We start from the raw sequence: 27810 nt of genomic DNA on the forward strand, positions 1-27810 counted from the left end.
AAAAAGAGGACACGTTTTACTCTTTATTTCGGTTTTATTTGGTTTTCATTGTACGAGTGGTCTATTTATTAGTCTGTCTGCTCACATGTTACATGTTGTGTTCGTATGTTTGATAAACATTTCACATGTAACAGAATTTCATGATGTGAAAACACGGCGTTAACAGGCTGTCACGGAATAAAACTGTAAATAAAGTTTGAGCGTTTTAAATCAGTCAGCTGCTCCGTTCGGCATCACAACAAACATGGCGTCAGGAGGCGGCTAACGGAGGAGGCGCGCTGGAAATCCTCTAAAGCCGTTTCAATTAAGAGTTTTTTACCCAATAACAGATCATATTCGCTCGTCCCGATCTCAAGATGGAGTCCGCTCCCTTTCCAGAGGAGGTTTCGGAGAGGAAAGTGTGTGTTGTCGGGTCGGAGCTGGTGGAAAACTACACTGTAAGCTAGCTATGTCCGATTTCTTCTAGCCTAGCGGAAATTAGCTTAAGTTAGCTGATAGCTACACTTGCATCAGGTCTGTCAAAGCGACAGTGAGTTAATGTTACTCTGTCAGTGAATACACAGAGTGTTCTGTTATTATACTTTATACTACACTATTTTTTTTATCTGTCGCCATGTCTTTGTCCTCCTAAGGGTTGGGTTTGAAAGGACAAGATAACTGCTAAGCTAACTGCTAATTGCTAACTGAGCTGTCAGACAGCCACAGAGTTTGTTCATCGTTTTCCTCCAAAGGTTACGGACCTGACAGCCCGCTGCAGCTTTCTCTTTCTCTTTCAGGGAAGATACTTTATGTCCACTGTACTGTTTGGTTTGGCTGAAAGTAACTACCGACAGGGCTAATTCGAATAGCAAGATTGCCCACCAGTTTCACAGCTCCTCCAGTTTTCTTTTATTTTCTGATGTTCTGCTTTATTTTCCGTGAATAAACATTAGGCCAGGATGACAATGTTGGGAATGATCATTTCCAGGACAAGAACTTTGCACATAGCTGTTCGAGATAATGTTTATTCTTTAGCACATAGTCCGCTTACTGGAGCTTGGGCATTACGGGCAGCAGTTATAGAGACGGTTCAAGTGTTGTCACATGAGATAACTTTGGAGCTTGGTTGTATAAAGGGGGATGGTGGCAACTTTAATGACTGTTAAAAATGGTCTTTGATGTGTCTACATATAATTATTAGAGCACCCGTGCAGCCCAGGATCCACTCTGATCCCAGCAATTTTTCATTCAGAGAAGTTGTAACCTCTGATTGTCCTGCTGCGCTGTTTCAGGTTTATATCATCGACGTGACTGATGGAGAGCACAGATGGACTGTGAAGCACCGCTACAGTGACTTCCACGACCTCCACGAGAAGGTAAGAGACCAGAGCAGGTCAGCTGGTGGCAGAGGCCCCCATCATTAATGAATGTGCTGTGAGAGGCCCAGTCACTTTCACTCAAAAAATAGATTGTCTGTCTAGGTAAACTAACAGCTGGACAATGTTTTATTCCATAAATCCGTTTAGACAGTCAATAACTATCTTGTCTGTCTTGCAATTGCAAAAAATTTGAAGTGGGCAAAAATTAAGAATTCTAATTTCTCATTTATTGGTGGATAATATACTGAGCACAGGTAGATTATTCATCCCCACTCACTAATAACCATAATGCATTATGTCAGTGATGCACCATATTTATTCTTTGAGCGCATTTATGCACAACTTTGACCAAAAGTCATAAACAATATGCTGAAAAATGCCTAAGCATAAAGATGAGAGTCTGGCCCTTTCAAAACTACAGGAGTCTTTCAAACCAGCAATAGAACAGAAAGCAGGAGCATCATTGGATTAACACTTGTCATGGACAGAAATGGAGAGAGAACAATCCAGACAAGGTCTGCAGCAAATGATAACTGTTAGTTTAGATGAGTCTGTCAATTCATTTTGTTGGTTAATTAATTAAGTTTAAATCTCCATCACAGTTTTCTAGAGTCCAAGGTGACGTCTTCAAATGTCTTGTTTTGTCTCGCCAATAGTCTAAATCTTAAAGATATTCATTCTACAATTATAGAAAACAGAGAAAAGCAGCAAATGCTGACACTGGAGAAGCTGCAGCCAAAGAATGTTTGGCATTTTCACTTAATAAATGAACATTTTAATGAATGTGTTTCGCCTTCAGCTGACCGTAGAGAAGAAGGTGGACCGGAGGCTGCTTCCTCCAAAGAAGATGTTGGGGAAGAACTCAAAGAGTCTGGTGGAGCGTCGGCAGAAGGAGCTGGAGCTCTACCTGCAGACGCTGCTGATGCAGTTCCCTCAGGCCACGCCCACTCCGCTCGCCTGCTTCCTGCACTTTCACCTCTACGTGAGTACACCTGAGGCTCCTCTCCCTGCAGGTACTTCAGCCATAATAGCAGGAAAATATAGCCCTCCTTCAACCCTCTGGTTTCAGGCTTCCACCTGATTGTGGAATCTGGCTGCAGGGTTTTGCTCCCATTCAGCCGCAAGAGCCTTAGTGAGGTCCAACACTGATGTTTGGTGATGAGGTCTGTCGTTCCAGCTCATCCCAGAGATAGGGTTGAGGTCAGGGCTCTGTACAGGACAGTCATGTACGTCTACACCAAACTGGGGAAACCATTTCTTTATGGATGTGGTTTTGTGCACAGGGGCTCAAAGGAAAGGACCGCAGTTTGAGGAAGTACAATAAGAAAATACTGCTAGATCTCCAGTGAGTTTTTAATGTTCTTCCAAAAGCTGGAGGATTTGTTGCATTTCTCCGTTTTATATAATTCTGAACTTTATGTCTATGGGTTTTGGACTGTTGATGAGGGAAAAAGAGGAAGGTGACATTTTAAAGATGAAAGAACTGTGTTGATTAATCTAGAATATAATTGACAGATTAACTCAGCATTTGTATGTAATAAATGTCTGGTCCCTTTTGATAAATTCTGTGACCCAACATTTAGAACATGAAAAACAGGTCACTGTTTTTCATTTCACCTGCTTCAGTTGCTCTCAACTCAGGTTTTTGGGTTCTGGCCCTCAACATGGCAGTCGTGTCAAAAGTTTGTATGTTAAAGGATGAAATGTAATGAGAGAACATTTTGACATGACGTTTTTCTGTTCAGTAAATGATGAAATCATTTTCCAGGCTCCCAAGCGCTGCTCCAGGGCGTTGTTAGCAGCAGCTCAAAGCTTTGTGATGTTGGTTGACGAGGATCATATGATGATGCCAATACAACAAAAGACCAGTGTTGTCAGAGACCTCAGGGCCCTGCAGAGAAAAGAGCCGATAGAAAAACCTCCTCATGTGACAGGAGGTGATCAACACAAGACTGTCATAGATGAGTTTAGATGACTGCAGAAAATAAGTTTATTATTATTTATTATTCAGCTACAATAATGATGCATTAGAACGTAACTACAATTTAACATTGCCACGATGGAAATGGTTGAAAACATGATGTTTACTGTCTGAGGTGAGGTGCAGGCCTCTGCAGGTGTTACTCTGTTCCTCAGATGTCGTTTAACTACTCCAGGCTGGATAATGATCCGGTTCATTCTCAACCTGCCAACACAGTTAATCTTGAATGAAAGGCAACAGCGAACATCAGTAGAGAGCTTAGCAGTGAAGATTATTTAAGTCTACAAGCTTAGCTGTTATTTTGAAGTTTTTAACAAACTCTTTTATCCTTTCAGGAGATCAACGGCATCACAGCAGCACTGGCCGAGGAGCTGTTCCATAAAGGTCAGCTTCCTTTCTGAGCTTTGACCTCTTCTCTCTTATCTACAGTTTCTACAACCGTGTTAACAAGTAATGAGACTCATTCAGTTGAGTGGTGGTGTGTTTTCATACCATGTAGCTGCGGAGGCCTCCTCCCTGTAGTTGCTACCATACGTTTAAGAGATAAGACTGGTCTCACACTCTGAATCTACTGTACTTTTGTAATCAGGGACCGTACACATTAATTAACATCATAGGGATGTAAATGTGGCAGATGAAGTCAAATGGTGAGTACAAATCATTGAAAGAGTTGACTCTTTGATTGCACAACAGTATGATGTAAAAACTGTCTATTGGTTTCTTAGACTCTGTAGTTTTTCTTTTTATGTTTTTGCTTAGAAGCCCAAAATATGTAAATCTCAGTTTTAATAGCACATATTTAACAGTCAGCAGCTGAATTGTGTAACTCTCAACAGCTGCATCAATCCATTTTCCTCAAAGGAACTTTGAAAGGAATGTATGAAAGTTTATTTTCTCCTTGGTTGCCTGCATTTCATGTTTCTACAGCCAAATATAACTTGACATATGAGAAACACTGCTGAATGTTTCAGGTAGTGTCAACATCTGGTTTTGTTAATGTTGCCCGTAGAAACAACAGCTGTAAATTGTTCAGATGAAATCTTGTACAGTGAGGAGAATCAGATTGCTGTGTGTGTTTGTTTGTTTTTTGTAGGTGAGCAGTTGCTGCAGGCTGGCGAAGTATTTTCTCTCCGTCCTCTGCAGCTTTACTCCGTCTCCCAGCAGCTACGTCTGGCCAAGCCGACCTGCTGTAACGGAGATGCCAAGACCGACCTCGGACACATCCTCGACTTCACCTGCAGGCTGCGATACCTCAAGGTCACACACCTCTTCATTTAACTCAAATCCCCATCCTACAGTTCAGTGTTGTGTCCTGACGTCCTTCCAGGAGCAGAGGTTGTGAATGTTCTCACTGGGTTTGTCTCTGTTGGTCAGATGTCTGGTACCAGAGGTCCAGTAGGAACCAGTAACATCCAGGAGAGCAACCTCCCCTTCGACCTGTCTGTTTTCAAATCACTGCTGCAGATAGAGGTGACTGTCTGTCTTTGTACCTGTTTGTCTCTCTTGTCTGTAAAGATATAGAAAACTACATTTTGATTGGTTGAAATGTATTCGATTTTTTTATATAACCACATAGCTCTGACACAGCAGCCTCATCATCATCATCATCATCATGAATAATGGCTAGAATGTAATCCTTCAGGGTATTTGAGCTTGACCAAAGCGCGTCTTGCCGTTTTTGTTGATGGAGTCTGTTAAAAAATGTCTGGTAAAACAAAAATGATCTCTGGAGGGATCCTTTCTGTAATGTCAGGGTGTTGAATATTAATTCCAGCCTGTCGTTAACAAAAACAACCACTTTCAGTGGGCGTACTTTGATCTGGTGCAACTGCCCCGAAGGATTACATTGCAGCCATAGCAGCTTGTTGTCAGACTGTTCTTGTCTGCTGGCTGAGGCGATCTACTGGACCAATTCCAAAATCTTTTGTACATACCAGTCATTTCAAACCCCCAAAAATTTAAAAATGGAGCCTAAGCAGAAAAATACCAAAGATATTTGTTTGCCTCAGATAGCCCCTCAGTATACATTATTTTTTAAATAATGGCTTGCTGTGCATTATCAGTAATTATTTGTCCTCTTTGAGCTGCAGTCAGTGGCTATACCCACTGTTAGGCCTGTAGTAAAATGGCAGAAATTCAAAACAATCAATGTTTTTCCTCTTGGTGCTCAGTTAATTATGTAATGTCATTTTCTCCTGTGTATCTTTGAATAACAGGGTTTACGGGAACATACTGAGATTTTATTTGGATTTTTCAGATATTTGCTTGTGGATTTGTGGAATGTGGATAATGACTTCTGTCTCTCTCTCTCTCTGTCATTAGATCAGTGAGTGCAGCTCTCAGCAGATCCGAGGTCTGTCGTTTCTGAGGTCGAGTCTGGCCACTCTGAGTATCCACCACTCCACAGATACCATGATGGTACAGTTTAGATTAAATGCCACTCTCTAGTGCCCGTGTTTGTGCAGTGTCTTGCATGTTGTGTTGTGATGCATGTAATGTGTTATTTCTGGCTCTCTCCAGTCGGTCCTGGTCCCAGAGGCGAGCGAGTTCTCACAGTGGGAGGCTGAGGGGGTGGAGTCTGGCTGTCCCGTCACCGCTGTCATCCCTGTGTGGAAAAACCTGACCACGCTGGACATGAGTCACAACAGCATCAGCACTATTGACAGCTCAGTGGTGAGACACACCCAGCCAACCTAAAGGCAGTGTAAAGTTCGATGACTGTGTTCAAAGTCAGTGCCAGTGATGTATCTTATTATTTCACCACAGTGAAATTGAGGCAAGACATATGGCGCTTTTCCATTACACAGTTTTAGCTCTACTCGACTCGACTTGACTCGGTTTGAGTCGTTTTCCATTACTGTTGCGTACCACCTCAAAGTGGGTGGGGTCGTCATAGCAAGGTGGCCTGAAACTCCGGTGGCGCAATTTGTATGCAGCACAAACAAACACAACTAAGGACATTACCTCATTCACAGAAATAATGAAAACGCACGGCCGCTGTTTCCAGGGTTTTAAAAACGGCGGGTTTGATTCTTGTGAACAAGTCGCTCTCATGACTCATCCAGTAATGTCACTCACTGACCAATCAGTAGCCTGCAGTATGTTGACGTCACATTTTCGGCTTGACTCAGCTCGCTTTGAACCCCGGCCGAGTAGGTACTAAAAAAGTACCTGGTACCAGGTACTATCAACTAGTGGAAAACCAAAAAAGTCTAGTCGAGTCGAGTCAAGCCGAGTAGGTACTAGTGGAAAAGCGCCAGTACTGACTGACCCTTGTCTGTCTCTCTGTCTGTCCGTTTAACACAATGTCTCAGATATAATTTATTGTTTTTTATTTTCACGTTTTATGTAACAACTTAACAAATACAAGAAGTCCTGCTCCAACTCACCGCTATTGTAGACAAACAACAAAATATAAATAAAATACCAAGACAAGGCAAAGGGTTGAAAGTCTGATTTTCACCTCATCATTAGATTTTGATAAATTCATGGAACAATGTGCATCATTTCTCTGTTCTGCATGCTATTAAATCTTAAAAAGCTGTTTAATGTTAAGATCATCATATTTGGAGATCTTAAATTTACTGTAGTTAGTTAATAACTTAGTTATTGGAAAAGAAAATGATAAACCAACTCAGCTAAAATACCAAAGCAGTAACAGTCTGTATAAAATAAGGAGGTCCGGTCCCTGGTATCACCCTCTGTCTTTACACAGGGCTAAGAGAGGGCTAAGTTTAGGTTTTACACATGAGTTTCTGTGAGCTGACACAGAGCTTTTCTGTGTTGCAGAAACTGATTCCTAAGGTGGAGTTTCTGGATCTGAGCTACAACCAGCTGTCCACAGTGGAAAACCTGCAGGTATGTGACAGCTTGATGAAGAATACATCAGCTGTCAGGACAGTCTGTGCCTGGAAAATATGGCTGGAACAATAAAATGTTCTGCGTTTCTACTTGATACATGACTTAAATGATTTATCAGCTCTTACTTATCAATGAATCTACTCAGTGTTTTGGCACTTGTCATTTTTGAAGTTACTTTTTTCTCTTTAATTAGTAACAGTTAGTTACAAGTGTAAGGTATCAAGATCAAATAAAATGCTACACACAGTGCTATCTCATTATTTTCTGTGTAGCATTTGACACAGACAGAAAATATAAAATGCTCTAATGATTGCATTCTTATGTATACCCAGAGGACATTTCCTGAGAAACACTACATCTCTTTACATGTTGACAGTAACACTCAACATTGTGTAGTATAGTTGCTGTTATTCAAATTAGACAGCTGCGATTAATACTGCATTCACTTTGGATGGGATTTCCTGTTGGCTACACTTACAACTTGTTCAGTTCACTTGTAGTGTCTGTACAAATGGTACAACTAAACAGATCAGTGAGTTTAATGTAAAACTAAGTATTTGCATAGTAGCAGTTAGTGTTGACTTTACACTCAGACTAAGGATCAAACCATTGCTTGGTTGCTGCTACAGGCAGCTGAACTCGACAGGTGCAGTTAGACACACCGACAGATTGTCACTTGTCTGTGGTTGCAGCACCTGTACAATCTGGTCCATGTGGACCTGTCCTACAACAGCCTGCAGGACCTGGAAGCCGCTCACACCCGTCTGGGCAACATCAAAACCCTGAGTCTGGCCGGCAACCAGCTGGACCGACTGACGGGCCTCTCCAAGCTCTACTCTCTGGTCAACCTGGACCTCAGCCACAACCACTTGACCCAGGTAATCACACCGTGGACGTCCTGATGGTGGCCTTTTATACTTTATGGTGAGAGTGCAAACGATACATTTCCTGCAATGTTTTTGTATTAAAAAGATGGAAAACGTGGAAATGATCACTTCCATAATGTACTAAAACAAGCACATTTATAAAAAACAACTTGTCTGGGAAAACGTTCAGCCACAGCTATTGTGAACAGTCAGTGGAGGTTAATTTGGGTTGTTGGTGACTTGTGCGTTTATGCTTCCAGTTGGAGGAGATCAGGAACATCGGCTCGCTGCCCTGTCTGGAGAAACTCAACCTGTCTGGGAATCCCATGTGCATCATCCCAGACTACAGAACCAAAGTCCTGGCCCAGTTTGGAGACCGCGCAGCAGAGGTACACCACCAATACCACCATACTGTTTATGTTACTACTGTACTGCCACTATTACTACTTACTACTGCACAGGTAAACAACGAACACAGCCCTGTAGCTTCTTTCCCTGGGCTGTCACAACAAGTACAACTACTGCTACTGCTGTAGTTACTGCTCATACTACTACCAGTAAAACGTCAGCTATTGCTATTAATATTATTATATTAATATTATTATATTATTTGAATGATGTTTTGAAACACTGTCTGTGTGTCTGTGGGGACATGTTTTTTCTATCCTTTGTGCGTCATCAGGTTTGTCTGGACGGTAAAGTGACAACAGAGAAGGAGTTGGACACAGTGGAAGTGTTGAAAGCCATTCAGAAAGCCAAAGAAGTCAAAGACAGGATGAGCAGCAGTGACAAGAAGGTACTCTCTGTCAGACCTGCTGAGTCTAGCTCACATGCTAAAATTATGCTGAGTTATGGTTAAGTTATATTGTCATACAGTAGACACATTATCATGTAGGTAAGAGTTTAAGTTATACATTTTAAATACTAACACTTCTTAGGACTGTTAGAGTGCTGAGTTTAAAGCTGAAGTTTTCTTTTACGTACATATTTTAAGATAATTTTACCAGACGGCACTGAATATTCTATTTTTACAATATCAGTATCACAGGAAAGGAACGGTTGTACGCAGTCTTGAGTTGAATGTTTCACCTTTGCACTGAATGATCACAACTTCTAGGTTAATTAACCCTGAAACCTGCTGTAGTGGTTTTATGATTCTAACCTCCTTATAGACCAGTCAGAGACCACCACAAGACAAAATCCACCAATCAGTTCTGGCTAACAGTGACCCTGATATCAAGTTAATTACTAACAGATCTCTGAAGCCTGAAGATTGATCAGCTGTTATAAAATACACACCGTCAGTCACCACAGCAGCCTGTTTTGTTTACCACATGAGTGTAACGAGCTGCCGTCGTGTCTGTTGGCATCACAACCTGCAGATCAGCACCTACAACTAGGACACCATTAACTAGACAAGTTGAACTTCTTAGATTGGAGATGTACACATCAGCAGCAGAGTACGCAAGTAATGTAAATATATTCAGAGACATTTGGGCAAACTTGAAACAAAATGCACCAATGTAAACTGATCTGTGAAGTTTGTGAGCTAAATCTGTGTATTTTCTGTAAATTGGCAGAACATATTCTGTGGACCTTTACAGTCTACAGCTACACTTATTTTTTTCACTTTTTAAAATGAGAACACCTGAAAATGATTGTTGTTTCCAGAATAACAACAAACAGCCATCAGCAAAGAGAACCATTCAAATGAGTGACAAACCTCTACAGGATGATGATGTCCTCATTCTTAGTCCCACCTGCAAAGCTCAGTTGTTTTTCCAGCTGGGGAAACTGCTGTCAATTTGAATCACTGAACAAATCAGAGATGTGGGTACCAAATCATTTTTTTGCTTCAGCCAATCATTATTTTCTATTTCAGCTTTTATTTATTATTGATGAAAGGCATCTGTACACACCAGTGATTTTTTTTCATATTTTGAAGCCTGAGTATTCTTGCTTTTATAACAAAAATGGCTTCGCAGAGGATCATTCCTGAGTGTATTAGACTTTGATCTGAAAAGTTGTTGTACATATAGTGTACATCTTTCAAGCTGAATCTGTGAAGTGCCTTGATGCTGAAAGGCAGACACCCACACAGGAAGTGATCTTTGGCACTCTGGGTAGTGTAAAAATATCTCCTGAACACTAACCTAAAATGTTGTCAAAGGTTCTCAAAAGATTGAAATATTGATTGCTGCTTGTGTCTGTTCTGCACTTTCACAGATTTAAGCTCTCAGTACACAGATTTAGCTCTTCAACATCACCGTTTGTTTTGACACTTTCACACCACCTCATATATGTACAATAATTATAAAACTAAAGTGCAACTGGACTACTGCCACTGGATTTTTGGTTATTTTGGTTACATGTTGCCACATAAAAAGAGCAGACGTGTCTCAGTAGAAATGACAAAAAAATCAGCCTTAAAAACTCTGTTGCTCTGCTGCTGACGGAGCTGCTGATTGCAGGTTTGAGGATGTGATCTGGTTGGTGACTGCTGCTCTCTGAAGGCTCCCTCCTCTCTGTCCTCTCGTCAGATCAGTGAGGAGACCAGGCTGTCTGCTGCTGTACCTCCTTACCTCTCCTCCTCTTGCCCTTCCTCCTCTTCCTGCTGCTCCTCTGCTGTTGCTCCTCCTGCTGTCTCCTCCTCCTCTTCCTCCTCTTCCTCCTCCTCCTCCTCTTCCTGTCCGGCCCAGCAGGCTGCCTGCCCCAGCCAAGGTAATCATGTATGTATCAGGCTGTGCAGGGCTGAGGGAGGGGGTGGCGGGGGTTTGTTACTTCTGCTGTAAGGCAGCGGCCAGACAGACACGTACGTTCAAGTAAAATGTCAGAAAATAGTGGAACAAACGAGAGAGCCGACATGACCTTGTTTTGTATGACCAACAGTCCAAATGCTCAGTTTCTTATCATATTATTTTGACTTGATGAATTCAATTCAAAGTTGTAATTAATGTTTTTATAATTTTCTGTCTGTCAACTAATCAATCAATCAATTAATCATTTTATCTATATTAACAATGTCATCTGCTCCTAATGTGTGTTCATTACTAACAATTAAGTGAAACCCAGAGGCTTAAATACAGCATTTTATTGAGTAATTATTCTACTACTTAATCTCTAACTAAAATAAAGTCACAATCTCTGGTTAAAGGTTGTTCACAGAATAAAGTATACTTAATCTTGTCTACATACTAAATCAGAAACTAGCATTAGACGAAATATATTAAAATATCAGCCAGATATTTATTTTGAAGCCAAATGAATGAACTATTTAAAACTTAATAGATTTCCACAAACCATCAGGATATGCCACAAGTTAGGCTCTTTAATGCTTTGAAACACTGAGGTAAAGTGCAGAGGAGCTTCTTGCTGCATGTAAAGATTCTTTCAGTTCCAACCATGCTGGTTCCTACTCAATGAATCATATGATCTCAACTGATTAATTATGTATAATAATTATTATCAAAAAACCCAAAGCTTTTTAAATTGTGTCTGTTGACTGGGAAGTATTAATTCTCCCTCTCACATCTGGTTTTCTACGTGGAAATGGTTAAGCTGAGGCAGTAAGCCACACTAATTAGATATAAAGCTTCTGTTCTTTACCCCGTAAGCTTAATGTTATTACATACAGTATGTTATTTCATTATAGCATGTTCATTTTTCAGGATGTTAGTGAAGATGATCTATGCAAACACTGAAGGAAACCAAATTCAAGAAGATCGCATCTAGGACATGTTTAGCCTAGCTTAGCACAAAGACAGGAAGCAGGGAGAAACTGCTAGCCTAGCTCCATCAAAATAATTAAAAAGCTACCTTCTAAAAGAGTCTGTGTTACATGTCTGCTGTTGCCTTCAGTGAAGATAATGTGGTTTAATTGTTACTGATTTTGTCTTTTGTCTTCAGATAATGAAGATTAGCACTACAGCAGCTAAGCCTGAAATGTTTTTTCCATAGCAGTCATGTGATGCTCTTGTCTGGTTAAGCACAGTGTAGAGTGTGGGACTCTCTGGTTTCCTTTGTCATTTATATCATATGAAAGTTCCTGTGAGCTGCATTTGCAATAAGAACTGCTTAACCAGTGACAGGGCATCACTCTGCTGCAGTTGAAATACCACAAAACTTTCATCAGGTCAGCACGTCAGACCTGATGCTGTCACTCCTGATAGAGAGCTTCTTGTTTAAGTCTCACAACCATCTCTACTCAGCCTCACACTGTATTTCCTGTTGCAGATGTTTTTCTTCCTGACTGAAGAAAAACAGACTGAGAGGAAAAACACTTTTTTTCACTGTTTACAACTAAAAACTGTGACCAATTTTTTTTCTTTAGCATTTTTTAAGTTCAAACTTTCTTTTTGTAACATAAATGTTCACCAAGTTGGCATTTATTCATCACACAGAATCCACCAGCCTCAATAATCCTTACACAAAATGTACCAATAATTATATTTACAACAACCAACCATTAGAATGGCCTGATTGTAGACTTGTAGAATTTAATATTAATATTAACCTAATACACTAATATATAAATGTAAATACTAACTTAAAAGTATGCCAGTGTCAGAAACATGGCGACTGTAAAATGACCAAAAAATGTCTCCAAGTGTGGATTAGATGTTTGTATCTGTACAACTTGTTGCTAACAATTTTTAAATCAACGTGTTTCTTCACTAGCCTCCTGGGGCGTTAAGTTACAGCCTCTGCCACAGCGTCCTCTTCTGCATAAAATGACACTGACAGGACAGACACATCAGTATCTGACAGAAATATCAGTGTGGAAACATGAAAGATGTATTTGCTGTTATTTAGAAACAGGTTCTCTATTATGTAGTTTATCCACCAGAAATCACTGTTTATTTCTGAGCGTTTACAGACTTCACACACAGACTGAGTGATTGACTTACAGCAGTTGGTGGAGCCTGATTTGTGCGACACCCTGCTAATGCTTACTAACCTCCCTCTGTGACACTAATAATTGTTCTGGCTTTGTACAGGCTGCATGCTGTGTGAGTGTCTGAATCGAAACGGTTAGAAATCTATAGTGAAACAGGGTTTGACTGTTTCGTGGCATTGATGTTTTGTTTATATATTTGATTCTGTCAAACTCTGCATGATGCCCATTACTTTTAATAACACATTTCTGTCACAACCAAGTATGTATGAATATGTTTTCTTTGAGCAGTCATAGTTTTTGATTTTTGGTTATGTAGGGTGCAACTATGATGATTAATTTGTTGCAAAAAACAATTAATTGTTGGATGTATAAAACTACAAAAAGCCCATCATAATTTCTTAGGGCACAAAAGATATTTAGTGAACTAATTTTAGAACAAGGAAAAGCATCAAATATTCATAGTTGCATTAAATCATTGCAACAACACAGTGCACTTTAATGTAGTCACAGTTTTCTGAGCATTGAAAATTATTCTGCACAGAAATAGTCATACTTAAAGCTGATTAATGTCAAGTTGTATCACAAACGACAGCGTCACTCCAAACATAATGGTGTCAGTGCTCAACAGACTGACATCAGTCAAACTTTGCAGCTCACCATCAGCATCACTGATCTGTTTGGTTTCCTGTTTCAGAAGTGACGAGCAGAGAAGAAGCCGCAGTTTCCCCCAGTGTCCTCCCTCCTGTGGATGCTGCACCTCCCCCTGCAAGCTTTAACACCAATACACACCTCCTGTCTGCAGACCCCCGCCAGGTCAGACACACACCTTAAACTCCACTATTATCATTATTATGTTCAGCTGAGTTCTAACATTGTTGTTGATGTGTTTGTCTGCAGGTACAACAACCTGCTGTCAGTCTGTCTGAGCACACACACTGTGCAGCTCCCACAAGTATTACTATTACTACTACAACTCCCACTATCACTGCCTGGTCAGTATCAAATAACAGTAAAACCATAATATGAATTAACATCACTAAATAATTACCTCGTGGCGTTTACTTTAATGGCTGTCTGCTTTTCTTTATTGCTGTTAATCTACTGTCAGTGAAGTGTTAAGTTTCAAAGTGTTGAGTATTAACAAAAGCTTAACTGGAATAAAAAAACAGAAAAGTAGTGTTCGGAAAATTTGAAATGGAAAATTAAAATACCTCTCCATCTGTGTCTCCTCTGCAGTTGTGTCTGCTCCTCTTCCTCCTCCAGACCAGTTGAAACCTCTTGCTTCTCATGCAGTGCAGCCTGGTACCCTCTACTTCCTACTCACCTGCTCTCCCGCCCTCCCTTCAACAAAGACTTCATTACCCAGCTCACCCGTCATCTCAGCTCCACCCTGAAGGAGCAAAAGGGAAAGATGAAGGAGGAGGAAGAGACGGAGCAGGAGAGGGAGGAAGAGAAGACACCTGAATCCAGAGAGGTTCAGTCCCACGTAGAGGGCACAGAGGTGGAAAGTCCCAGGTAACCTTCTCTTACTGGGTTCATGGATTTCCAGAAGGTCCCATTAGTTTCTGGGATTCCTGGTGGTTTTTGAGTTCCCCCTAAAATTCACACTGATTACCAAGTTTTCTCTGATCCCTTTACATTTTTACTGATTCCTTTAAATTCCCCAGTGTTTTCTTTCATTGTCCAAAATTGACTCAAATGTCCCACTGGTTTCTGAGATTCCCTGAATTTCAGGTTGGTTTCTGAGATCCCAACAGATTACCATTGGTTTCTGGGATATTCAGACATTCCTGCTGGTTTCTGGGATTCCCAAATATTCTCACGGGTGTCTACTATCCTGCTGGTTTCTATGATTCTAAGACATTCCTGGTGGTTTCTGAGATGATGTTGACTTAATTATTACATGACAGGACTGTGTACAATACATTTTTTGTATGATATCTATATGTTTAAAATATATAAAAACTTGAATGACTCAGATAAAATCACTGGGTGGCTGTGGCTCAGAGGTAGAGTGGGGCGTCCACTATTTGGAAAATCACTTAGATTCCCGGTTTCTTCTGTCTGCATGTCGAAAAGACACAGAACCCCAAATTGCTCGTGACCATTTGCTTTAGCGTGTGAGTGTGTGTGAATGTTGTGTTAAATGCAAACAGTAAGTTTAACAGAGGCTCATTGTGTGCTAACCTATACATTTGTCATTTTTGATTCACCTGCTGTTTTATGGTCATAATTCCAGTCCAGGCTCCAGAGATGGATACTTTGAGATGGGTCTGGATGACTCCGTTGAGGAGTCGGTCTGCTCCTCCTCCACATCGCTCACTGGTCCTCCTGCAGAGGAACCTGGTGGCTACCAGGGGGAGCTCTGTGAAGAGGAGGAGGTGCAGGTGAGCAGGGTTCTGTGGTGCTACTGTCTTCAGGTGAAGGAGGAGGTTGAGCAGAAGGAGGCCTGTCTGGTGCTGACGGACCGGCTGTTAGGCCTGCTGTACCTAACGGATGATTTCACATGGACCAATCAGGACGCAGGTAAACACACAATAAGCCTCTGCAGTTTTTTGTATCCTTAATACAATGCATGAATTGTGTTCTGCTACCCATCTCGGATTTAGATACTTAATCTGATTTCTGCTGCTGCAAATTTTGGACAACTTTTAAACATCTACACCTTGTCCAAAGTTAGAAGATTCTCAGACTGTATATAAGAAGTGGATGTAGCCGTCATGACGTCACCCAGTGGTTTGTGGACTGCCATTTTGAAGCCTCAAGCTTGGCATTTTCAAAATCGACATCTTGGTTTTGGGGCCAGAGGAGGCATTCGCTCTGTGAAGACCTCTGCCTCTGGTTGGTTAGGATTAAGCATGACCCACTTCTGATGAATTAGTCACAAGGTAGCCCTGCCCTAAAGCATATCCTGATATAGTGTCTACTTTTATAGGCTCAAAATCAACATGATGCTGTATGGAAGAAAACTTGAAACTAGCGAGTGAGACTATAAACCCATCAGGAGGTTACAAATCAATTGAGAACTGGGGTCATTTACTCCAAGACTTCTATACAACCAGACTTCTTGTTGAAGCCAGCAGAGTCGCCCCCTGCTGTCCTCTAGAAAGAATGCAGGTTTAAGGTACTTGTGCAATTGCCTCACTTTTCAGACAGCTATGTCCACTTCTTTTATATATTCTGCTCAAAACAGAAACAAAGACAGACAGATGCATCACCAGGTCAGATGCAGACATCTGTTTAGGAACAGGAAGCGCAACAGACAAAAGAAGAAAGACGAAACTCATGAATTAGACCTCCACCATGCTGACAATAAACGTTGTCAAAATTAATCCATCATGGCATGGCTGCTAATTAACAGTCAAATCATAAGTAATAACACCAACAGCAAGACAAACCAGGCTAGTAAAAGTACAGAATATAAAAAGTGTAAAAAACCTAAAATAATGTCTTACTATAAACTCAGCTGAAAAAACCTTCTAATATCCGGATATATACAGTAACAATGAAATAAACAAGAAGATCAACAGAAAACGGATCTACCCTTATTTTATATTACTGGTATTTTATTAAGCAGTTAGTGCCAAACACACTCCACTGCTTCTCACGTGAGGACTTGATGCTTTGCTTTGTTGTATGTGATAGTATGTGAGCACCTTGTGCATTTCATAGACCAACAGTTAATCCATTAATTGAGGGGAAAAAATCATGGGAAGATGAATCAATAATGAATGGGGGGAAAATCATTAGTTACAGCCCTAATTTACAGTGAATTAAATGATATGTGCAGAAAGGATTTTTCTCAGTGCTGAATTATTAATAGTGGTCTGTTCTCCTGTTCTCAGACCAGGAGCAGATTCCTCCTGTGGAGGAGGTGCTGTCTAGCCTGCAGGTGCACCTCTTGCTGCCGTACTCCCAGCTCCTGCTCTCCTCCCAAACTGAGCTCCCTGACTCCTGCCTTGGATTTGGCCTCCAAGCCAGCCCGACCCGCTGGTATATCTTTTCCCAGGCTGAGGAGCTCCGGCAAACTAAGGCTGAGCTGACGGGCCTGATCCAGGTCAGAGAGCAGCACATGAGGCATAAGGAGTCCCACATCACCATAGATGGTTTTTCAGTTTTACATTAGTAAACATTTATTTCATCTTTGGAGTTAAAATCAAAGGCTGTTTGAAATGTTAGTTTCTCCCAATAGAGAGGAGTTCAGTTTAAAAAAATGTAATTTGCAGACAGCATTTCATGTCACAAGTAAAGACATCAAATAAACACAATTAAACAATTGAACTGTTATTTGACACAGTTCACTGGGGCCAATTAGAGCTTTGCTTTCTGCTAAATCATGTAGAAATGTAAAAGAGTACATTGCAAAAAAGATGAAGTGATAACCACCAAGGGACACTTCATGTGTAGCTATTTATGAAGCATGAGTCAGCCTGAAGTCTGTCATTGTGTCACCACCTGGAAATACAGAAATGCTCTCTCTGTTTTTACCAGGCGGCAGGGTCAGGGTCTCAGACTGAGCTGGAGCCCCCCAGCACTCCTCAACTCCTCCCCCGCTCGCTCATCAACTCCTGGGAGCTGGAGGAGAGTCAAGGAGCCCAAGGAGGCTATCCTGCCCACCTGCTCCCCTCCTCCTCCTCTGCCCCAAACTCCCACCCCATCCTGTCAGACATCTTATCCAAGAGACAGGACCCAGGCCTCCCTTCTCTACTCTTTCTCACCTACCGACACCTCTGGGTGCTCAAGATGGACCTCAGAGAGCTGGCAGAGAAAGAGAGGGGGAGCGCTGAGCCTCATCATTCTTCCTCCTCTCCCTCGTGGTGCAGGCTGGTCCGTGTGCCCCTGGGCTCTGTGGTGCCTCACCCCAGAGAGAGAGCGTCTCAGGTCAAGGACAAAACCAGCTACACCTCCTGCCTGGACCCAAAACACCACCACAGGTACAGAGGCTGTGGTTGGACTCTATAGACTGTAGCCGGGTTATTCAAAGCACAGTTTAGTATAGAGACTCATACTATGCTGTATGGAAGAAGACTTGGAACTCATTAAGAAAGCGTTTACTGAGGTGATAAATCACGTGACAAGTAGGATCATTTTCTCATAGACTTCTATTCATTCGAGCTGCTTTTTGGAGCCTGTGGAGTCGCCCCTTTGCTGCTCTGTAGAAAGAATGCAGCTTTAAGGCACTTCTGCATTGGCTTCACTTTTCAGACAGTTCTGTCCACTTCTTTTATACACAACTGCTCACAACAGCCTTTTTTGTTTTTGTTATTCAAAACACGCAATCTAGTATGAAGAGTCATACTTATTTTTTTAAGTACTTGTCTGTAGGAAACTGTACAGGACTAAAGAAGTAGTGTTATTTAGAGATAAGTAGTATGATTTAACATATTTTATATCATTTTATTTTGATACCATTCATGTTTTACCCAGACAGAAAACAACAGTGTTGCTTACTTGTCCAATAAGGAGAAAAAGAAGTTCCTAGAGTAAATTCTGAGAGATGCTTTATGCAGTATTGGTGTGTATCAGATCTTGCTGAATCATCTAGAAACAAGCTGAATGGTAATCAGAAGGACAAGACTTTGGCACTGATCTCCTGATTTAACCATCGTATATGAACATGCAAATGTAGTTATTATTTAATATATATTCTTTTAATTGATCAGGTTTACTGATCCATAATAATAAACGCTATAAATGCCTGTAATTATTCTGGTGGCACAGAAAGATGAATTCCAAGTCTTTGTAAAACAGGTTCCTGTCTTTATCTGTGTTTTAACCATCATGTTGTGTGCAGGAGGAGTCACACTTTGGAGCTCCTGCTGGGCGGTCAGAGGCTGCTGCTGCTCTTCCCCCTGGCTCAGGACAGGAGCTCATTCCTGCGGGAGCTGAGCCAGCAGAGAGCATCTCAGGAGGGGCTGAAGATGGTGGCCCTGCCCCTGCCCTGCATGCCCAGTCCACACCAAGGGCAACACACACAAGGTGAAGACCAGCCATCGCTCACACACTGAGGCTTTATTTCAGCTGATGGTTTAATGTAGTTTTACCCTTGCTCGCTTCTTCTCTCAGTTTCTTTGACACTCCCTCTTGTTGTGTTCACAGGCCGTTACAAATCCAGAGACCAGTGCAGTTGTACCAGTACAGGGAAATCACACAGCACCAGCAGGTACATTTCTTTTTAGTCCAACATAAGTAACTTTCACTCTGTCTCCAAGTAACCAGAGAATTCTTCTTCTTAATATCATGCTTGTACTGTGATTATGGCCACACACTGAGTGGGCTGTGCCAGATGGCCAACCCAATATAGGTCATTTCACATCCAGATAATATTATATATCAAGATATAACACATTTTCTGTAAATTCAATCAACAGGCTAAATTGTTTCTGTAAAATAACTGCATGAAATGGATAATTATCACCCATTAATATACAAGAAAGTATATAAAGAATTTTAGTACCTTTTTAGAAGAATAGGCAAAAAATACTCTGTTTGAGACTTAATACAAAACTTGGCCACACAGCAAAACCAGGTGATAAGAAACAAGCTGACACTGTTGACTGACAATTACCTCCATAATGTGGCCGTGGGTGGGTTTATGGAGTGGAGGGTGAATTTCTTGGAGGGTAAATCGATGGACCTATTGGCTCTTTGCCTGGGGACGCTGCCTCCTGTCTGGATGTCCTGTCACTCCTGACATTGCAGCACATTTCAGCCTTTCACTGCAAAAAGAATTCATTAAGTAAAATTATACAGGCTTGTTTAACAAGCACGCCACTCATTTCTGCATTAAAACCAATCTCAGACTATTGGGCTGATCAGATTTTGGGGAAATATGAGCATGTGATCCTCAGCAAACATGAGAGAGCAGAGTGCTTCATCTTTCTTTCCTGACAGCTGCTCTGTAGTAATCATGATAGATGACTTATTGCTGTTATTCCTCAGGTGGGACTGCTCCCACCTCCAGATGGAGGAGAACCAGCCGTCACCCCACCTCACCCCGGGTCTCTCCCCAGGACTGAAGCTCCTGGCTGGGCTTGCAGGACCGCAACTACTGGCCTACTTCCACAGATACATAGCAATGGTAGGACACACACACAGTAGTGTCTCAGTATGGAAGGATGTGATGCAGCTGCTTGATATCTAATGCTGGATTTTATCATGGACCCATCAGATTTAGTTTTAGAGCAAAATCCCCGCATTGCTAACTGTTTCCAAAGAAAACCATAGCTGGTAAAAATTTTAAATTTCATTAGAGCTGCAACTACCAATTACTTTAATTATTGATTCATACACTGATTATTTTCTAGGCTGATTGCTTTGTCTCTAGAATGTCAGGAAATAGCAAAAAGTGTCAATCAGAAGTTCCCAGAGCCCATTTTTTCTAAGGCGATGTTCATATTCAGAAAGACATTTGCAGTTCTTGTGCTACCTCTTTTAATTTTCCAACTCAACTTTTTAACTTTTTTGTGACACTTCTATCAGTCTGAGGCGGAGGAGGTGAGACAGGTCCTGTGGCTGTCTGTGGTTCTCTACAAGTCTCCAGAGTCTGAGCTCACCTGCTGTCTGCTGCTCTCCACTGACACAATATACTTCCTGTTAGAGGACTCCGCCTCCACACTCGGCCATCACTCAGGTAGGATGAATAGGAACATGACTGGTTCAGTCAGACTGAGAAAAGATGACGTTCAAAATCACATTATGTAACTGGAGTCTCTGCTGTTTAAATACTTCTGCTCCGGCTGCCCAAAGTCACAACAGATACTCTTTTCCTAACGGAGACAGGGATATGTCCAATTGACTCAAAACAAAGGTTTTATTGCAAAAAGCACAACGATCAGTTTCTGTTTATTTGGAACATAGTAGTGTAGCCATGGTTTGATCTAAACACATCCCTGCTCAGTCACATTAAAACCAGGATCTGTCCACTGTGACTACGATTTCACCAAAACTATTAGGCAGTGTTCTGCATGAGGGATCAGACAAGTTTACAAGTTTTTGTAATTCAGCTAACTTGAACAGACAGTTATAAGTCATATTTGTATGCTAAGACAACTCCATATTTACACAGTGTATGAACAGCTCCAATCCTAAAACTTGAATAAAAACTAAAAGGAACTCCATAGATAACCGAAAGCACAAACTAGCACATAAATAAGTGATTTGTGCATCAGAGCAGGGAATCAGCTGCATTTAGTGGATGTGAAACTTAATCTTTCACCATGCTAACTGCCTTTTATTTTATTTTATTTTTTTATTTGTACACGTTTCTTCATTGTGTACGTTGCCTGAGCCCAGTCTTAACCCCTAAAACCAAATCTAGAGTTGCCATCTAGCGGGAACCTTCAGAGAGGCAGTAGCATGTCTGCAGACTTTCAGTTTTGTTAATTCTCTTCTGTCTTTGTGTCTCTCTCCATCTCTCTTTCTCTGTCTGTCAGTGTTGGACATAATGGACTCTGGAGATCCAAACATCTGTCTGTGCTGCTGTCTGTCCATCAGACTGTCTGAGCTGCTGTCTGTCAATGTGGGACTGTTCGACCAGTACTTCAGAGTCGTAGGTCAGTGGATGCACACACAGCAAACAGCTGCTCAGTGCTGATATTCCTGTGTCACTCTCGTACCTATCCATGGACTCTCTCTCTCTCTCTCTCTCTCTCTCTCTCTCTCTCTCTCTCTCTCTCTCTCTCTCTCTCTCTCTCTCTCTCTCTCTCTCTCTCTCTCTCTCTCTCTCTCTCTCTCTCTGCAGGTCGTTCAGCTGATCACATCGTGTGCTGTCTAAGCAGAGACAGTTATGGGACAGGCGTTTTCCTTCAGGAGCTGATGTCTGCCCTCAGTCTGCAGCAGCAGCTTCCTCCTCCAGAGCCGTCAGATCAAGACTTCTACTCTCAGTTTACCAACACAAACACAGGTAACCGTGCTGGGACACTGTCACTCAGAGGAAATTTGATGTCTGTTTTGACGTCAAATCCCACCCGAACAACCCCAATGATTCATGATCATCACACTCGTCTTTGGCTGGATTAAATAAAGATCTGTATGGGTACATTATACAGTGAAGGGGGTGTTTCAGTGTAGTCAATAGTATTGCTTGTTGGTGTGTTGGGTCTGGATCCATTCCAAAATTTAATGTATTTTTCCTCGGCCCATGGCCCAGCCTTCCATCAAGTTTCATGAAAATCAGGCCAGTTTTTCCACAATCCTGCTGACGAACAGAGAAGCAAATCACACCAAAAACATTTCGTCCTTCGCTGAGGTAATAATAAAGATATAGATGTTTTTGTCCTGATATACAAATTTGTTAACATTATTAAAAAAAAAAAATTCCAGCCCAGATTATATCTATACAGATTGCCTGATTTATTATATCTGTACAAATTGTCTGGCTTATTAGAGTGAGGAAGACGAAGAAGGGGGAGGAAGAATCAAAAATGTTGAGCTGACAATGGTGACAAGGATTTTGTATCCCCCTGCAGGTAAGATGCAAAACTACGAGCTGGTCCACAGCAGCAGGGTGAAGTTTATTTATCCCAGTGAGGAGGAGATGGGAGACCTGACCTTCATCGTGGCAGAGAGGAAGACTCCAGCCAGTGCAGCATCTGCATCCTCACGCTCCTTCAATGTCCTTCTGTACCTGCTGGTATTTCAAGTAAGAACCTCTTTGTACAAAGCAATCTGTTTAAGATTGTTTAAGGTTTAAAAATCTCTGTGATCGACAAAAATCTTTGGATTTTCTTTCGTTTAGTTTAGTTATTTTAAACTCACCTATAAAATAATTATTATTTTGATATAATTCTTCTTCTTCTTCCTGCCGTTTGTTCCTTTCCTCCAGGTCCAGATCCCCAGCAGTCTGCCCAGCCAAGGCTCCACTCCCTTGGGCTACTCCGCCTCTGGCTCTGGCTCTGATCCATCTCCTGTACTCCAGCCTAGGACTCTGATCCTGACCAGCAGCGACGTCTTCCTGTTAGATGAAGACTACGTCAGCTATCCTCTGCCCGACTTCGCCAAAGAGCCTCCCTCCAGGTGAGCACATAGGAAGCCTTGCCCTCCTTCAACACCACTTTCAGGAAGCTATTGCTGTAGCTATTGTTATCCGGGGGGTCACTTTAGAGCAAGATTATTTACAGATGACCTTCAGTTTCGGGCTGTCAAACACCTGGGTCCTATTTTCGACACATTTTTGGTTTGAAATGACTTTTGGATTTGGTTAATCGCCTCCACCAGCAGCTGAGACTGGGCAGCAAACGGGTTGTAATGGCTGCAATATAATCCTTTGAGGCAATTGTGGCAGATCAAAGTGTGTCCACTGAAAGTGCTTGTTTCTGCCACTGGTGGGTTTTGATTGTTACTCGATGTGTCTGACAATTATGCAAAGAATCTTACTACCAGACTCCATTAACATAAACAGTATTTCTACCACGCAGATCTAGGAGATTGTGGTCTACTGCTGCCTTGATTGGTATTTTTAAACACAATAGGTGTGTAACGCACAATAACACGAACAAACTCAGTGATTGAGACAGCAGTAGATGTAAAATTATTGTTTTTGTCAACGGAGTTGGTATGGATCCTGTCTGTGATGTTGTCAGACACTTTGAATTAACACTCTGAGCGTGTCAGTGGCAAAAATAAGCACTTGTATTGGGTGTACTTTGATTAGGTGCAATTGCCCCAAACTTATTACATTACAGCTATTGTAGCTTGTTTGCCAATCGTACTTGGCTGCTGGTGGAGGTGATTCACTAGACCACAGATTTTGTACCTATCAGTCATTTCGAACCCAAAACATGTTAAAATAGGGCCCAGGTTTATGTTTACTGGAGTTATCCTTTAAACAACACGGCTGAGTTGTAATTTGGCAGCAAGTAAAGACAAAAAGCTGCTCATCTGCTGCAGAAAAAGAGGAAGAAGATGAAACACTTACCAGCAGCCCAAATACTGTGTGTGACGTGTAGACAGACCAGTCACAGATGCTGACACTGTCACAGGGAACATGAGGCACTCAGGACAAAAAAGACAGCTGAAATCAATCAAATCAATGTTCACTGAGGCCTGAAAACAGAAGGGCCGAATATTGAATCAGTCAATGTGAGAAGAAACATGAGACTGTGTGACAAGAAGTAAAAAACAATAATTATAGTGTCTTTGTTACTGGTTACTCACCAGGAACACACAGACATGTTTTGATTGATCAGGGCTTAGATTTAAAGATTTTAGAAGGATTGGTGTGATAAGAAGTGTGATATGTGATATTTATATTTTGGCACATTGCACCATCAGCCTATTGTAGTTTTATATTATACAACTTAAAACTTATAAAACAGGCTACGTTCATTTTTTTTAACCATTTCAAGCTCTGGCACAGGAAGTGGTTGTCCTCATTCTTAATCCCACCTACAAGCTCTGATTTTCTCTTTTCAACCTGGGAAAAAGCCCTTAACAAAACTCAGCCTGCTTTAATCACCAATCAGATATGGGTAGTTGTATAATATGTTTAACAGTGGATCTATTAAAGTTGGAAAATAAAAGTAAACTGCATCTTTTTATCTCCCCCAAAACAGAAAACATTTGAAGTGAAACAGCAGCACTTCAGAGATCCACCTGAGAGAAGCGTTGCTGAAACACAAGCAGCCACAGTTTTATCAGCCCAGAGGCAGAGCAGATCTGCTGCATCTGCGTCTTAGTGTAGAGATAATTAACTGAAATTGCTGGGAGCTGCTTGTTTGCGTTGCTCTGCAGTTTACCGACTCGCTGTGTTGTTCAGAAGGACACTTTTCCAGTGTTCTAACTTACAATCCAAAAATGATTGGAGATGACTGCTGCTGATAGAGAGCCATTAAAAATGTCTTGATCAGCCTGCATGCCAAATAAAGTGACCTATATCTTGTAATCTATGTTTTCATAATAACCTACAGAGAATTTGTCATCAGCACCTGCAGCTCACCTTTTTCTTTTTGGGTCCACAGCTTGTTTCTGCTGCCTCAGAACGTGGCCAGAACGTTATTGCAGGTTTAAAAATAATTAACGCAAACAGGAATCCCCGAAACAGTAGTAAACAGCAATTAAGTGTCATTGAAGATGAATCGTACAACACAGCTCAACCTAATTCAAACGTAACTCCAGGCTGAAAAGCAGTGTTTTGCTTCCCTCTCTGGTTAAAAGTGTGAAACCTTTTTCACCGCCGACCTAACGGTGTTGTCACAGGCTGCTGGAGTACATCTGTACATCACTGCAGCAAAGTGATTAGTTAAACCAGTGGAGGTCAGCAAAAACAAGGGTTTCAGAGGCTGTCAAATTACTCTTTAAACTCCCTATTATACTTGCAGAAAAATGTTTAAAACAAAGTTTTTACTTGGTGATGAGCTGCTTTTGTTGTGTGCCGATCCCTCTTTTATTCACTCAATCATTTTAGATTAGATGCTCTTAAAGAATCTGTCACATCTGTTAACATGTTAAATGCCTTTTGATAACATCAAAATTCTCTGACACAAATGTGATTAATTTTGCTCAAAGAATGAAGGATTGTAGGGTATGACAGTATGGTGGTACTCACCCTCCTCCTCATCTTCCTCATCGCGTCCCCCCCACAGGGAGCGGTACCAGCTGCGTGAGGCTCGGAGGATCAGGGACCTGGACCGGGTCCTGCTGGGGTACCAGACATACCCCCAGGCTCTGACCCTGGTCTTTGACGACCTGCCCGGTCCTGACCTGCTCTGCCACCTCACCATGGACCACTTTGCCGCCGGTGGAGAGGAGGCTCCGCCCAGAGGAGGAGGGGCCAATGGCGGTGCAGAGGGCGAGGTCCAGTGGTGCGTCTTTGTCCCGGGAGCTGACAGCAGAGAGAGGCTGATCTCACTCCTCGCTCGCCAGTGGGAAGCGCTGTGCAGCCGAGAGCTTCCTGTGGAGCTCACCGGCTGATTGGTCGACAGGCATGACGCACGACGGGTGACTGTTCAGCACTGTGTTAGTTGTTGGGAGCTGATCGGCAGGTGGAGTCATCACGTGACCTGGACAACTTACACACAGCTTCAAAGCTTGAGAAGTAGTTTATAGACCTCAGTGTGCTTCAAACAAAGTGTTTTCTGACCAAGTCTGAAGGTGAAGCTTTCTCTGGCTCCCCTGAATGGTCAAAGTGACAGGAGACACATGATGAATCAGTCAGACGGGGATAACACACACTTTTAGTCTCTGCTTCAAGGCACTCATGGTGTGAGGTGACGGAGGCAGGTGTGTGAAGAATGGAAAAAGAGAGCTTGATTAGAAGTTTAAATCCTGTCTGCTTGCATACCCTCACACATCATCAAAGTCAAAGTGTTTCAGTCACAGCATAGTCCTGGCTGCTTCAACGCACTCTCTCCAACAGCTTGCTTGTCTTTTATGTGTCTTTGTAGCCTTGATGTCAGGAATCGCTCACATTGGGATAACAGCCCATACTTTCAGAGAGTCTCTCCTATGAAGGAATTCATAATCCCTGTTACTCACGTGAAGTGACTTGTGAGGTAATTGTATGAGGAGTGAAAAAAGAGAGCTCGAGAGATCATTTAAGACCCTTTCACACCTCCACACACCTGGCTGATTACTGCGTAAAGTGGACGAGTGGGCACGATTGTTGGTTTCTAAAAGTTAAATATTTTTCAGACAACGATTCTGCCGTTGGAAATGTTGCTGACACTTTCAGCTGACTGGACAAGCAGTTAGTTTGAAGCACACTGGGGCCTTTGCTCTTAAGCTCTTACAGATTTGAAGGGATGTGGCGCTGCCCACACACAGTTTGGTGTCCGCCACAGAAAAAGACCTGAGGGTTAGCGGGACTCGACGGACACCAGACTGCCATTACAGACTGTAGGAGGAGTGTGTGACCTCACATGGAGCCAAAATAGTGGGAGTTTCTGGCACAACCTCAAGTGTCTCACACAAATCAGATTTATTGGTTTGTTGGGTGACTAGACAGACAGACAGACAGACAGACGTTGCACAGCAGGGGGCGCTGTAGACAGTTCACAGGAGTTCCACTAGACATTAATTAACATTACTGTAAAGGAACAGCTTTGATTCCCGGTAAATCCTCTTGTTCTCTGTCCTCTCCAGAGTCAGATTCGAAGATGTATATCAGTTTCATTTGTGTGTGTCCAGTACAGGTGGACATAGGTCAGGCTGTGTTAGCCTAGCTTAGCACAAAGACTGGAAGCAGAGGGAAACTGCTAGCCTTGCTTCATGAAAAGAGAGAAAGAAAAAAAAAATCCACCTTCCAACAACTCCAAAGCTGTCAGATTTACTTATTGTTATTTATGTAAAGTTGTTCTTGAAACCAAAAATCACTTTTCTATATTTCCATTTGTACATTTGCACATTCTGACTCTGGGTGAGGTGACCAGGAGACATCCCAAAATGCCGGACAGGTTTAGATAACACACAAACGCACACTCACTGCTGCTCAACACAATGAACTTTTTACTCCTTGCACATATCACAATTGATAAGCAGTATTATTGAAGTGTAAATGGATATTGATATTATATTAATGTAATTATGCTTTGGGACAGAGGGATGTTTTCCATCCTGAAGCACATTTTCTACTAAACATGAAGGCCCTGATGATATTTCCAACATGAACTCTGAAATGTCACATTTAGGATTATCACTGAGAATAATTTTTTATTCTCACTCTTTGTGTTTTATTTCATTGTATGTTAAGTTTCTCGTACATTATCATCATTATTATTACACAGACAAATGGGAAGCCAGCCAGTGTTGGACCTCCCCACCCTTCACCACTGTTGTTTACAATACGTGTTGTCTTGCTAAAGGGAAATGCCACTGAATTAAACTGAAAATGGAAAATGTCCACAAGAA

The 27810-nt window shown here is 41.8% G+C and overlaps 1 protein-coding gene across 1 annotated transcript; it reads left to right on the forward strand.

Annotated features, from left to right (window-relative positions):
- Positions 1–260: 260 nt before the first annotated feature.
- On the forward strand, positions 261–27810 carry nisch (nischarin). Its single transcript, XM_070845759.1, has 28 exons — positions 261–437; positions 1272–1355; positions 2158–2340; positions 3675–3723; positions 4433–4596; positions 4714–4809; positions 5662–5757; positions 5860–6012; positions 7129–7197; positions 7893–8078; positions 8327–8455; positions 8749–8862; positions 10607–10787; positions 13658–13776; positions 13861–13955; positions 14200–14478; positions 15203–15489; positions 16809–17020; positions 17455–17897; positions 18758–18942; positions 19063–19126; positions 19906–20044; positions 20446–20596; positions 21399–21518; positions 21707–21868; positions 22434–22606; positions 22790–22980; positions 25548–27810. Exons 1-28 carry the CDS (start codon positions 357–359, stop codon positions 25873–25875), a joined length of 4533 nt encoding a protein of 1510 aa, XP_070701860.1. The 5' UTR covers positions 261–356; the 3' UTR covers positions 25876–27810.

Source organism: Pempheris klunzingeri, chromosome 2 (genome assembly GCF_042242105.1).
Source record: "Pempheris klunzingeri isolate RE-2024b chromosome 2, fPemKlu1.hap1, whole genome shotgun sequence".
Lineage (NCBI taxonomy): Eukaryota > Metazoa > Chordata > Actinopteri > Acropomatiformes > Pempheridae > Pempheris > Pempheris klunzingeri.

Coding starts and splice junctions, on each gene's coding strand:
- nisch (XM_070845759.1), top strand. CDS start 357: ATGGAGTCCGCTCCCTTTCCAGAGGAGGTTTCGGAGAGGAAAGTGTGT. Junction 4,597..4,713: donor GCAGGCTGCGATACCTCAAG/GTCACACACCTC, acceptor TCTGTTGGTCAG/ATGTCTGGTACCAGAGGTCC. Junction 20,597..21,398: donor CACACTCGGCCATCACTCAG/GTAGGATGAATA, acceptor TCTGTCTGTCAG/TGTTGGACATAATGGACTCT.